Source organism: Hirundo rustica, chromosome 17, assembly GCF_015227805.2.
Source record: "Hirundo rustica isolate bHirRus1 chromosome 17, bHirRus1.pri.v3, whole genome shotgun sequence".
Lineage (NCBI taxonomy): Eukaryota > Metazoa > Chordata > Aves > Passeriformes > Hirundinidae > Hirundo > Hirundo rustica.
The window spans coordinates 1,899,075-1,913,691 of record NC_053466.1 but is presented as its reverse complement, the minus strand read 5'-3'; the positions used below and the strand labels follow the sequence as shown (position 1 = coordinate 1,913,691).

The 14,617-nt window shown below is 50.2% G+C and overlaps 1 protein-coding gene across 1 annotated transcript in view; it reads right to left on the bottom strand.

Annotated features, from left to right (window-relative positions):
- NCOR2 (nuclear receptor corepressor 2) overlaps nucleotides 1-14,617 on the bottom strand; it is a 186,024-nt gene that overhangs the window by 137,952 nt on the left and 33,455 nt on the right. Inside the window, 1 exon segment of the mRNA XM_058422874.1 lies at nucleotides 7,062-7,189. Coding sequence (XP_058278857.1) covers nucleotides 7,062-7,189 — 128 coding nt within the window.

Below are 14,617 nucleotides of genomic sequence, written 5' to 3'. Positions count from 1 at the left end.
AAAAATCAGATTTGTTTTCACTTCTTCCCCGTTTTTAAGGCCGCATTACCAAGAAGATGCTAACTGACAATGGATAGCTCCAAGAACTCTCCAGTTGTCAGGAACTGGACGCAACTCTCAAGAAAAAAACCCCATGGATCTGAAGATAAGAACACCACTGAGCTTTACAAAGGCGGTTACTCACAGCGAGGCAGGGGCCACGCCAGGGAAAGCAGCTGCAATGTTATAAGGTGCTATTTTATTTCCATTTCCACATCCACTGGAACGGCTATTAACTTTATCCACTGGAATTTCCAGCCGCTCCCGAGATTACTTTGCCCAACACAACCCGCTCAGCCTGTCCTGGCTGCAAACACAAATGCTTTTGCTTGAAGCCTTCACACCTTTCACTCTTCACATCCACACCTGCAGCAAGCTCTTTACAGCAGGCTTTTATACAGCGACGACGCTGCTGTCAGTGCAAAAATGACTCTGCCTGAAGAACCCTCACGTTACACCGAGCTTGGGGGTTGCTGCATTTTCCAAATAGTTCCCACCCATCTGGTTTAACCAAGAGATTCCTACTTCGCTGAAGGGAAAGAGTGTTTTTAATTGCATGCGAGTTGTGCATAATTAAATGAAGCAAAGCAAATGCCAGCATTAATTACGAAGTGGGGCAGGTTACTCTTCACCTGAGTCCTTCCCCACAAACACTGAATGCTTCAGAGGAGCAGAGCAGCCTGAGATGTGCTGACACACAAGGCTGCGTGCCCAGGGTTTGCCCAACTTCCAACCACCCCCACACAGCTCTGCTCAGGGTAGGTCCAGGTCCAGAAGGCCAAGATAACCCAAGATGAGACCTTTGGTTTATTGCTAATCCGACAAACGAATCGCACCCTCCCAGCTGCAGAGCTGCGTTACTCATTCACCGGGGCCGATTCCTCAGCACACTCACAGAGGGTGTAAGGAAAGCACGAGCAGATGAAATCCTACAGCACTGTGCGGTCCCTGCAGCTCGCTCCAGTGGACAAGATGGGCTGAAAACACCAGTTGTCCACTAGCTGAGTATCAAGGAATCAAAGCATTCTTAAGGTTGGAAAAGACCTCTAATATCATTGAGTCCAGTCATTAAGCTGAGAGCCGGGGAGAGAGATCAATGAGGTGTCCTGAGCTGCCCTTGGCTGGGACTTTTAAGAGCAGTCATGATGACATCTTATCATGAGGGATCTTACTTGTACTTTTCCTGAAGCCAAATCACCGGGAAATGGGAAAGTACAAACTTCAGGAGGCCAGAGGCTCCCTCCCCAATAACCCATTGTGTGGCTCCCCAGAGCAGCACATCCCTCCACTGCTCTTCAGACCTTCCCATGTCTCCCTCAGCAGAGCAGAAGAAGGTGACTGCTGGAGGAATGATGGCTACTCTGCAACGTCCAGCAAACCCAGCTCGACCTCCTGAAGCTTCCTGCACCGAGGGCTCAAAACACTGGCAGCAATTCCGAGCCAACTCCCACCAACTTCCCAGCAAGAGCACACATCTGCAAATAACTGTTCCCTACACCATGGGGCTAAACAACATAACCAGGCTGGAAAACTGATTCTCAGTGTCTTCTGGAACCAGAACCAAGACAAATGACCGCCCTGCTGAGGCTGTTTATTTCCTCCAGCTAAGATGGTTTGGTGGGAAACTGCCTCCAAAAACAAGTTCTAAATAGAGTATTCAACCCCCACAGGTACAGACAGACAATAAAATGCTTTTGAGAGACAGTAATATAGAAAACCACTGGTGTTGAAGTGAATTATTTATAGCCAATGCTAAGATTTGTCAGAGGTTTCAACAACCCCTTTACAGCTAATGAGAGCCAGAGTGTGAGACTGGGCAAATTAGGACCTGCTAAAGAGAAGAACTGGAGGCTTTGTAGGAGCAAACCTGCCACCAGGCACCTACCAAAACACATCCAGGACCAGCTGATATATTCCCCTTGTCATGTAGGTGGAGAGGGAGATAAACCATCGTGACTAGACGGGAAGAGCTGCGTGTCTGGGCGGGAAGATGGAGCTGCTCCCACGCCCTCAGCAAAGTCTGCCAGCAGCAGGACTGAGCCTTCCCAAGCCAAAGGTGTGGGACAGCCTCGGGCAGGATGCTCAGCTCACCGCACAGCCCAGCTGAAGGACTCCCAGGCCCTCAGGAGCTCTGACCAAGCAGCCAAGTGCATCCTTGCAATGCTGGGGCTGTGCGTTCCCACACAAGGGCAGGAGCAGTGTCTCTGCACAACCCCTCAGCCACCTTCTTCCAAGTCAACCACAACTGAGATAAGAGCAGATGCTTTATTTACAACTCGCATATTGAGGATCCCCATACACAGAGCCTGAATTATTCACGGACATGACCAGCAGAAGCTTTAACACAACGGCACTGCCTCACTCAAGAGGAAGAGAAGGAATATTTGTCTCCCTCCACAAGCTCCCCTACATGCTTTCTCGAGGCATCCAAAACTGCAGCCTGTCAGCAAAGCCCTCTTAGCACTCCTAGGTGGCTGGAACACTCCTGAACCAACGCCTCCAGAGACATCCCATGCCCTTGGCCATCCTCCATGTCCCTCCACGGACATGCCAGGCAGCCCACACCCGAGCTTACAAGGTAAGGCTTGTCCCCAAGTGCCAACACACCAGCACCTGCCCTCTCCAGATGTTGTTTTCCTGCGTTCAATTACAGGGAGGAAAAAAAACGCAGCTCCTGGTACATCATTTCCAGCGTGAAAGACACAGATATACGGCTGTGGGAATTTCAGCCACAGCGCCTCTCACTGCTGAGAAAAGGATCACCTTTAAAAACGGAAACTTAATTAAAAACCATAAATAAAACCAAATTGGTCGTGCTGTTACCTTGGGAGCAGCTGGTGCCATTTGGCCCGGCGGAGAGGAAGACCGAGAGCCGCGTGTGATTTCCAGCACCGCGCAGGCTGCCCCAGCTTCCCAGCCCTCCCCGGGCTCCAGGGCCAGCAGGATTAATCCCAACAAGAGGCACAGTGATCCTGCTCTTCGTGTGCCACACCGCACACGGCTATCTCAGATGGCTGCAGAAACACAGCAGCTGTTTAGTGTATCCTAAATGTCACCCTGCAGATGGACACTGGGCAAACTCTTCAGACTCCTTGTGCCTGCTAAGCAAGACGGCTCTGAAAGAGGAGCGTGGTCTCCTGAACTGGGAAAATAATCTTCTATGAAAATAATGACTCATCTTATTCTGGATAAAGGTGGGATACACTGTGTTAATACACATACCATTTATTTACAGCCACATCTTCTGCCAGTGAAGCAGAGAGATGTATCCACCCCAGCATTTCTGCATTAGTATGGAACCTTGCTCTAAAATCCTAACACATATGAAAAGTTAGAAAAATCCGCTTCCTTGATTTTTCAGATCCCTCACCCTCAGGCACCTGCCATTTAACACTCAACCCAGTTTTTCCCACTTCTTTGAGGACCAAAATATATATAGAAAAGGGGAAAAAAGAAAGTCCTAATCCTTGTCACCTTGCCAGGACATTCCACTGCAAGTATTCATGGTACGACTTGTACCAACAGCAGATCCTGAAATACTTCTCTTCACTCCTGCAGACCAGTTGGCACAGCCAACTGAACAAGCTAAGGGGAAGTCTGTGGATCCTTCCAAGAAAAAGCCTGCTACCAAAAAAACCATCACGGAGAGCAGCACTTCCCTGCAAAGACAGGCAGAGCCAATTTTCCCTACAGCAAGGGATTCAGAGTGCTTCAGGTTTTCCTTCCTTCTTCCAGCTAGAATTGCTGCACAGGGAGTTCAATTCTTTGCCCAACCACCAAAGGGTCATGACAACTCTCGATTCTGATGTACGTGGAGAAGGGCAGTCTGCAACTTCCCAACGAGCTTCTTGCTCAGGAAGCCCCAAAATGCGGGACCGTCTCAGCATTCCACTCCTTCCAGCAAGTTACCACTCAACACCTTTTTGCCAGCAACACTTGATTCATCCTTAAAACACTGTGCCCGTGGTGAAACGCTTCACGTCTTGTTCCCATTCCACTGAATCACAACGAACCACCATCCTGGTGGCTACAGCAAAACTGCAGCCAGGAGAGACTGAAAACGTGCACAGCTGTGGGAAGATCGTCCAAGCAATCCCAAATTATTTCTGTGGGATTTTCAAGCATCCCCAGGGTCAAGCGTCCAATACCACATGCAAAGACAGCCTGCAGAGGCTTCACTGATCTGTCCAAAGTGAAGGTAAAGCCAAAATAGGGGATAACCCCCCAAAACCAGCAGACCAAGTGAATCCCTGCAGTTTCCAGGACAGGAAAGCAAAGAGCAGCCACTCACCAGGCAGGTGGGCTCAGAGGAACTGAGACCCACTGGCACAGGGCTGCACCACTCTCCAGCTGCAGGCAGTGCCCTGGGTGAGTGCAAGGCATGGTGATGGCAGGGCAGGGATGCCCATCTGGGAACGCACACAGGGCTCCATCTCCAGCGCTGCCAGCCTGCCACGTCCCACTTGCACCAGACTTGCAAGCTGATATTCCTTAAGGAGCAGAGTGATCCTGGAAGCGCATCAGCCACCACAACCAAGAGCAGACAGGCTGCTTCCTCTGAACTCCCGAGGCAACGGGGGATTGGAAGGGTTCCCCTCTGCTGACACTTGCTTCGAGGGGAGGATTGTCACGTGCCCACCATCACTGGGTGCCAGCTGGGCTGTCAGGCAGGGAACCGCAGCGAGGGTCTTCCTTTCAGACACAGCACACCCCTGTGCTTCCCTCGACTCACCCCTGTGCCGTGCTGTGGATGTTGTTTGCCTTGGTCTCCCTCCTCCCAGCCCCTCATGCCGAGAGCCAGCTGCCTCTGCTCGAAACCATCAATCCCAGCCCAGGAACAAAGCCAAGGCTCTGAGCCTGCCAAGGGGACTCAGCTGCAGCCACGGCTGCCATCGCCACCCTCCCTCATCCAGGCTCTGCTCTGCATCAGGAAAAGCCACAGCTACTTTTTGGGGAAGGCACCAATGACCCACCCAACCTCCTCCAGGAGCTCCAGGGTCGTGGCCCTGGAACCCTCAGGTGAGTGACCACCACCTGAAGGGCTCCTCTTACAACACAGCAGGAACTGCGTTACAGCAGCTCCTCGGACCACAGAGGTGAACCAGCAAAGCCCCCAGAGAAAGGATTTTTAAGTGTGGAACCTAAAGATGCAGAGAAGTGGAAACGGGCTTTGAAAAACAGACTAACACCTCCCCAACCCCAATGGTACCCAATCCGAATCACCTCAATAACTAATTACATTGGATTGAAAATGTCTTTACAGTTTCTTCAAAGATGCCTCACCCCCGCTTTCTGCATCCCCAGGTGCCCCCCAAAATTTTCAATGAGTTTAGGTCCCAGCATTCTGGCACAAGGCATCAGCTGAACTGAAGCAGTATTTTTAACTTTACTACATGGTATAAGTTTTTGCATAAGTACTATTTTTCGGACGTTATGGGGAAGAGGGATGAAATGTAAGTTATTAATAGAGTTTCTTTTTATAGCATGACAAAACATCACCATTCAGATTGAAAATGAGGTACCATGGCAAGCATGTGGATGTGTAACACGTTGTAACAACTTTGATCACCATTTACCCACATTCATGTGACTGTCAGCAGAAAAATAAGTATGGGGACTTGGAAACATTTGTAAGTCAAAGGCAGATGCCTGGGTGACCACACCAGATCAGGCATGTGGTACAGCAGACACCAAGGTTTGCAGTTGGGCTTTTTTTTTAGTGATACAGAAAAACCAAGATACATTTTTTTTTAAAAAAACAGCATATTACTGGAGAGCAGAACTGCTTCTCCATTTTGCAAGCCATCAGTAGTGTGAAAAACAAAATCAGGCAGGAGCATGTTGCTGGGTCCTCTTTACCCGTCTCCCCCAAATTTAGCTAAATCTGACCCAATTCCAACTTAACCGTGTTACTCCGTGCTAAGAAATCAAAGCACTGAGAAATCAAAGTGATCCAAGGCAGTGCAACGTGCTGCAATAAATGATGGGTTATCAAAAGTGGCACGACCCTCTGTACATGCAGGTGCCACAGGCATAACGCAGAAGGGCACATCCAGATGCAGAATCAACTTTGGAAGCTAGTTCTGGCCTCCAAATTCTCATGGGTTTGTTTCTGCTGAGCACCAAGCTGAACCCCAAGTATTAGAAAAATATTTATTATGCATCCAGCACCTTGAGTTCTTACTTCTGGCCCCTAACAATGATGATCTTTGAGAAACAGATTCATCTCTGACTCTGCACTGGTTTTGTTCTCAGCCTAAGGAACAAGCATTAAAAGAATTGTTTTGCATGCGTCTACTGTAGCAAAGCTCTTATTTCACTTCCAGGCCAGTTTTTTTTTTTTTTTCCCAAACCACTAAGCATCGAATGCAGAAGAGAAACTGTGAGAGAGAGCAGAGTTTTGCATTGAAACAGAGAGTGAGAGTGATGTCCTTCAAACAAATCAGCTCCTGTGGTTAAAGCACGTACAGCATTCCCAGCCACAGCACTCGCCTGACTTGCACCTAAAAACCCCGCCAGCCTCCCACGAGGCTACAACAGGAAACAGGGACACAGGGCGAGGCACAAAGGGAGCAGATAGGAAAAGAGCAGCTCAGAGAAAGTTGTGAGGGGAATGCAGAAAGAGAAACAAAAACAATGAAAGCGGGGAGGAAGAGCAGCAGCAGAGGAAGCGGAGATGGGGGAGGAAATGAGCTCTTCTCACTCCTCCCTGCAGCCCTGGAGCCACAGACCAAACCCGAGCCACACACATTTCCTATGCTGAAGAAACCAACACAACCAGTCTCAGCAACGTGAAGCTTCACAGGAGGGAGGGGGTTGGGGTTTTTTTTGTTGTTTGTTGTTTTCAAGACTTCTTTAAAACCCATGACAGGCAAAGGTAAGAAACTAGAAGGCAAAGGCGCCACTGGAATAGCAGAAGGAATTTGAACTGGTGTTGAGCCAGTACCAAAACCAGCATCCCACTGCTCGTGTCCCTCCCAACCCTCCTGCTCCCACCACAGCCCCGCACAGGGAGCCAGTACCTTTCATTGCCCGGCTGGAACTCGGAGAGCAGGGACGGCCTCCGCCGCTGCGGCTGCATGATAGACCCCGGCGGGAGGTGGGAAGCAAAATCCCTGGAATGATGCTGGTACTCCAACAGCGCGACGTCCTGCAGGAACAAACACAGCAGAGCTCGTCAGGCTGGTGGGAACTCTCAAGCAAGAACAGAAAAACCCCATGTAGATGTTGTTCTTCCTTAGAAGCACTGGGCCATAAAGCTCGGTGCTTTGCCCTCCCCAAAAGGTTCCCAGTAACTCCCAGTCCCACACCACACTGGAATGGTAACTCAGCCCCTTGTTCAATCTGCCTCCAGCCTTTTCCTGGGGCTGCAGACACGGCTGGCTCCTGGGAAAGGACCCCAGTAAGCCCAACCCAGCCACTGAGCACCCACACACACGGATTTTTTGGCATCCAAGCAGTCCTGATGACAATTGTGAATCCAGAAGTAAGAACAGGTAAGAACAAAGTTAAGTCATGGGATACTTTCAGCTTCAGTCCAAATAGCAGCATGGAGAAAGGAAAAAAAAAAAAAAAAGGTGTGGGGAGGAAAAGGACAGAAGAAAAATCACAAATGTTATCTTGAAAATGTTCCTTTAAACACAGCTCTCCTGGGTTGAGCTCAGGGGGTTTGAAAGGACAGTTTGCTACTTATTATGTGTACGTCCCTTTTGTTCCTTGACCCTTGGAGAGTACAGTACAGTATGTTCCTGATTTTAATTAAATAAGAAGCCCTCCTGCTCTGTGCCACAGACTGATTCCAGCAGCAGTATTTTAGGCAGCTACATTCAACTCCTATTTTTTATTTGCAGATAGATACTTGACCAGCAGACTAATAATCTTATTAACTAAGACCTTCAGCAATGCCATAGAAAACCCTGTCACAGAATAACCCTGGTAACACTGACACACATTTACCTTAGAAGAACCAATTCCACCTGGGAGTCTATTTTTGAACAGTTCTCAACTGGAACAAGAAAGCTTTAACTTCCTCAAAAAGGAAAAAAGGAATTTCAGGGTCTACAGAAAAAAATAAATCAATAAATAAGACACCATACACATGCAGCTGATGTGGGCAGAGGGGTCTCAGCCCCGACAGCTGCAATAGGAATTATATCAAATGATGAAGATCAACATGCTCCAGCCCTAGGGAAGCTGGGGAATTGCCCCAGCAAGGTGCATGGCTGGCAATAAAAGGATTTGGGAGCTTTAACAGCAACAAGCTGAGCCTGGAGATCCCCTCTCCCAAGCTGGAAGTGAAAAGAGCAGCCTAGAAGTGGATGCCATGCTGTACTCCAGCAAGTTGCGGAGCAGAAGGGAGCATCAAGGCCCAACACGTTTGACCATCAGAGAGTAAAACGAGAGTTTTTCTGGAAAGTCAGGAAGAAAATCAGAGATTATAAACATTCATCCTGGAAGAGCCAAGAAAAACAGATCCCCTACTTCACATCCAACCTCTCTTGCACAAAAACTGAAAAGGCCAAATGTCAAAGGGAGAAGGAATGGGAACTGCAGTGTCCCATGGCCACCAATTCTTGTGCCTAGAAAGCCGTGCCAGTTTTTGGAATCAAGTTGATTTATCCCCACTACCAGGCAATAGTGTGGTGCTGCTCCTTCTCTGCTCTGACCAATGTTGGGAAACACCAGGAACAAGAGACCTCTGCCAGCCCCAGCTCCATCCTGGCCATCCCAGAGCTCAGCCTCCGGGACAAGGGGTGTCTGCAGACAGGTTCTTGCCACATTAAGAAGGACATGACTTGGACAGCGTCCACTTCTCCTCACAGGGCTGTTGTGCTGTAAATCCGGGTGTCTGGGGAGGATGCAACCCCACGATGCTGCTTTTCCTTCAGCTCTACAGTCCATCCCATCCATGCAGGAGGGGCTCTGCGGGACAGAACGCGCCATCACTGCAGCCACAGATGGGGCAAACACAGACATCTGAAGTGAGGGAGCCCATCGGCTCTTCCAGGCCCAGCCAAAGCAGAATCCCTGCCTACGAACAAGCTTCCCCACGTTCACACTTGTCCCGGTTTTAAATGAAAAACAAATATTTAAATAGAAGAGCGATGCAGCTCCTGACATCCACCTACAAAACAAACACATCGTGTCTGGGAAGGCACACCAATAGGCCCCAAAACCAGGACCGTCACTTTCTGTGGGCGTATAAACAAGAATTACCCGTCTGGGAGGCTCAAAGGCTGTGCCCTTGAGAAAAAAAAAAGGCTCTTGCATGTCCCAAGAACCATCTGTTTTTCCTTTCCCCGCTGCCCACACTCAGCCAAGCTTTTGCCTCCTCTAACCCCATCAGAAAACGGCTGGTGGAGCTCAGAACCTGCTGGCATGGCCTGAAGTGACTCTGACCTGCTCTGCCTTGCTTACACCTATGGTGGCTTTTACAAGGAGGAAACAAAACCTAAAAATTAGTGAGGAGAAATAAAACTGACAAATTTCTATGCCCTGTGATGAACTGTTAAGAGACACCGTGGAAGCCCTGGCAGGATGTAGGTGGATTAATTGCTCCGAAAGTTACTCCAGTAAATTGCACTGCAAGCTGTGACAGTGTTTTTTCAAATGCAAACACCAGAAAGGTTTATGAGCTGCCTTCAAACTGCCTGATGGACTCAGCAGTGCTGGGCTAATAGTTGGACTTGATGATGCTATGGGTATTTTCCAATCTAAATGATTCCATGACTCAGAATAGGCTTCAATTTTCCCTAGAAGAGTTTTAAAGACACCTGCTGGGAGACACCTTGCTGCCAGCACCACTGCAACCTTCCACACAGATAAAGGAGCAGCACCCAGTGGGTGCCACCTGAATTCCCCACCACTGAATCACACAGATGTGATTTGGCCCTCACCCTGACCTCAAATTTCTAGCACCTGCCCACGGGCAACTCCAAGACACCTGAAATAAAACAACTAAAGAACCCTGCAGCCCCAAACTACATGTTGCTCCTTTTCCTCTCCATTGTTTTGCTGTGTTTTGCTCAATTCTATTTTGTTTTTTGCTCCTCCTCTCCCTCTCCTTGCATCTCTTCCTGCCCTCTGCAAACCCTCCTCCCACAAATCTGATTTGCCAGAGCACCATCTCCAGAACTTTCAAATCTCCAAGTGCCTCCAGGAAGGGCTTTCTTCCTTTTGCATCAACTTTCCTGTAGTTCCTTGCAGTTCAGGTGCTCCCACATGGATGGACTTTGGGAAGCTTTGCAGATTTCATGAACTCAGTAAATGTCATGACAGAAATCAAGGAAGCAGAAAGACCATGGATAGTCAGGGGCTCTGGTAAATCAGACTTTTGGGGAGGAGACCAACATGAGCAGCATTTCCAAGGTCAGACACACACCAGGAGTGCCACAGCATCACCGTAATCCACCCCAGCAGAGCAGGGCAGCACCAGGCAAATCTTCAGATAAATGAAATGCTAAAGACCCAAAGTGGCCTCATTAAAATGCTTCTTCATGCAGCAGACTGAAAAGATACTTAGGCTCAGCCTAAGGGACTGAAAGTATCTTCTGCTGCCCACCAGGAAAGTTGGACATGTCCCTGCTGCTCCTGTGTGGAGTGCTGGGAAGGAGAGCCAAGGGAAAAAGCACCCTGAGTCTCAGGGCTTCTGTGTTATCCCTTGATTTGGGAGCACCAAGAACACTACTTCCATCTCCTTCCTGGTAAATCCTTCGACCCCAAATAACCTGAGTCTACCAGGCTCATTTAGATTTGCTAATCAAACCGTTTAAAGCCACGCTCCTGAACACAGTATTACAGAAAAGTTCTTGGCAACACACAGAGAAAGCCCCACGGAATGAAAAAGGAGGAAGCTTCCTCCCCACCCCCACCTTTTAAAATTATTTTAAAGCTTCCAGCCTGCTGCCTTACCTACCATAAAGTCTCCAGCAAACTCTTCAGTGTTGTCCCCGACCTCAGGGTAACCCCCACACTAAGCCAACAACTGCAGGCAGCCGCGCAGCCGCCCTGCCTCTCTCGCTTTCTGTTTTGGACACGTGCACTTGCTGGTGTGCTTCATTTCTCCTTCCCCTGCCTGCAACTGCTGGGTCCTGGCTGCTTGATCTCCAACCAGGAGGAAGAAGGGGAGGTCTGAGAGCGATGCTGGAAGCACCCCGAGGTGCCGGACCCGCAGCACACGGCGCCAGAAAACGGCATGTCACAGCCACCAGCACCTCTGACCCTGCACTGCCAGCTCCAGCACATCCACACAGACATCTACCGACTGCTCCATCCAGATGGCCTCCCCACAGCTCCGAGAATTAGCCTCTGAGGAGAAGACCTCAGAGACTGGAGGCCTACAGAAAGGAAGCCTGGAGCTGGTCTTGCGACAGAAAGGCGAACTGCTCCTCCTCTCTTCCTCCCAAGCAGAAAAACAAGTAGAAGCACCCAGCGCTTCTGGCTTCCTCAGAAAACAGCTCTGGAGCAAACCCATGGAGATCTAGAGTGCAGCCAGATGGGAGAATGCAGCACAGCTCGAGCAGCCCAAAGCGTGAGATCCATCCTCCTCGCTTACCACGTCCTCAAACGAGAAAGCAACCGGGAGCTCCCCGCCGAGTTTCGGTGTAAGGCAGCCTCGCTAAAAAACCACCGGTGCTTGTTTTGCCATGACGCCGAGGAGGAGCAGCCTGGGGTCAGCCACCACATCCGCCAGCTGAGCCGGCTCCCCGGCGGAGAGCGGCACCGGCACCGCAGCCGCCTCGAATCACGGCACCGGGTGCGGGCAGCGCCGCACCTGCCGAGCTCCCCGGCACAGGAGCGCTCGCCCAGTGACGAGCCGCTGCCCCACACTGTCCTCGTCACCTTTTGCAGGCAGACAAACAGGCCTGGGCACTGCACACACTCCTTGAGGAGCAAATTCCAGCTCCTCGTCATCTCCACCGTGGATTAGTGCTGCTCGTTACAAGCTCACCCAGCTTTGTACGGCAAGTAATTCTTATTTTCCAGCAATGTGCTGTTTCTGCTGAAATATTCCATGAGGCCAATTAATGATGGTGAGAAAAAACAATGCCTAAACATCCCTATTTATTTCACTTCTCGTGGTCTGTCCCTTATCTAATCTCACAAAGGATGCTTGCTCTGTCCCTGCTGCTCATGAGCAGCTCGCGTGCCGTTCTGGGAACTGTTAACCACAGGGGAAGTGATGGGTGACAGCACAGGGCTGGTGCCCCCCGTCCGTGGCACACAGAGCCTCAGCTGGATGCTTTAGAGCTGCTGCTCTGGCATGTCCACAGGGCCCAGAGCAGCTCATCATGGTGTGCAAGACGTGACCACACAGCTTTGGGCTGCAAAGCCACCGCATCACCTGGGGGAGCAGGGGGGTGTTGAGTTTCCTGCTCCCCCAGAACCACACAGCCAGCATAGAACAGCACATCCCAGCCTGGAACATGCCAGGGCCTCAGATCATCCAGCAATTAATTTGTGGGGTGGACAAAGCAGCGTCACTCTGGTGGCTTTGTCAGAGGCAAGGGATGGTCGCCCACCTCTGCTCTGCCAACCCTCGACTCTGGAAAAAGAAGTTGCCTAACATCTCTTTCTGCCAGCAGTGAGTGTGACCTATTTTAGCAATAAAAGGAAAAGTTCTCTGGTGCCTGGATACCCCTTGGCACTGGCAGCACAGCATTTGCTCATCAGACCAAGAATTGCACTTTTTAGCATTCGCCTGAAGAAAATATTTTTTCCCAAAGCCAATTCTCAAAGGTATGAGGAAGGGGAAAGGTTTGGGAGGAACAGGGTGGTAGCAGAGCTGTCACTGGATAAAGTCCAGACACAGCTCAGGCTGTGAGGAGACCAGTGTGGCACACAACCCAGCATGCACAGCCTCCCCAGCCTAGAGGAAGCATCCTCTGCTGCTAAAAACCTCCTCTGAAGTGCAAAGGAGGTGATTAGTGACCCAAACAGGTTGTCCACAAGGACGATGCTGTCTGCCCAACTTCCTCCCCAAAACCCTGTGAGGAGCTCACTGCAGATTTAAGAAAAAAATATCAACAACACAAACCAAACAATAACTCCTCCACGATCAGCTCCCCTGTCAAAGATAAGGTCAGTAATAAAAACCTGGCTGAATACATGCATTTTTATCTTGCCTACAGCGATGCAACATGTGCTGAAAAGACAAATGCCCTTATTGTTCTGAGACAGTCTCATTGCCATCCATCTCCCAGAAGCTGCTGACTTGGCCTTTTGTTTTAGGAGGTGACCACACTGCGCGTGGCCCCTCGTTGGAAGGCGTCGACTCCTGCTGCCATCCCTGCACCGAGGCCACGGCTGCTGCCAGCACTGATAGCGCCTGTACCAGCTGCACAGCACTGCACCCCTCTCGATGCCCTCTCCCCACCTCTCCAGCAAAGCAGGGCTGCCAGCAGTGCTCGGCTGGCCTGTCTGAATGTGCCATTCATGGAGAAGTCACGTCTCGGTGAGGACAGCTCTCAGCTGTTGTGGCTTCCTGGTCATCTGACCGGTGCCGGCTGCTGGAGCCAGCCGCCAGCCCTCTCCCGGGCAGCCAGAGGTGCCCACAGAGCAGCAGCACATCCACTACAGTGCTGCTTTTCAGCCTCTCTCCATCACAAGACTTTTGTCCCAGTCGCATCCAGGCGCCTTTGAGTCAGGAATGACCCGTGGGCCCTTCCTCCAGCCCCCACGCCTGGTGCTGTGCTTCCTGAAGCCATCAACACCCATCCAGGGTGAGCAGCTCTCTTCACACAACAAACCCAAACTTTCTGCCTTAAAAGGCACCAGGTCATTTAGCTCATCACCACGTCTCTTCTGCAGCACAGGCTCCCACCACCACCTACCACACCTGCTCCTGTACAACACCCACAACCTATCTGCAGGTCCACGTAGGACCCTTTCAGCTTTCCACGTACCCTACCCTCTCCTACTCTTCCTCACACTGCCACGGCAAATCCTTCACTCGCTCAGTATTTTGAATAAATGCTGTGACGGTGACAACCAGCAAAAGTCCCCAGTCTTGCAGAAGGTGCCTCCAGGGGCTGGTGGGGCAGTGCAGAGTCAGGCCTGAAGCACAGGAAAAGGCTCCAAAAGTGGCTTTAGTGGCTTTGCCAAACCACATAAGCAGTGAATGTTCTTTCTTCCCCGGTGGATTTACAATCTTGAGATCAACCAAAAGCAAAGCATCATCTTCTGCATCAAATCACATCCAAAAAGAAGATTAGAGAGCAACCACAGAAGTTTACTGTAGCTTGAAGTAAAAGAAGTGTTTTGGACAAAGGCTGTATCCTAGGGAAAACAAGATTTAAATACTAACTGGCGTAAGCCAACTTCTTCCCAGCAACGGGAGGGAGACCCTAGGGCAGGGAATTAGGTGTCCTGTTCTTTCACCTCCATGTTCTCTCAGTCCCAGAGCAGAAAGCCAATTTCCCAAAATCCACCACTGAGCTGCTCGGAGCTAATGCAATCTGTCACTGGAAAGGTACTCAGGAGAGACAGCGCTGAGCTCTCGTGACAGACCTGATCACAGTCAGTACTTCCAAGGTACGTCTCTTATTTTCAGGTCATCCCTTAAAACATTAGCTGGAGC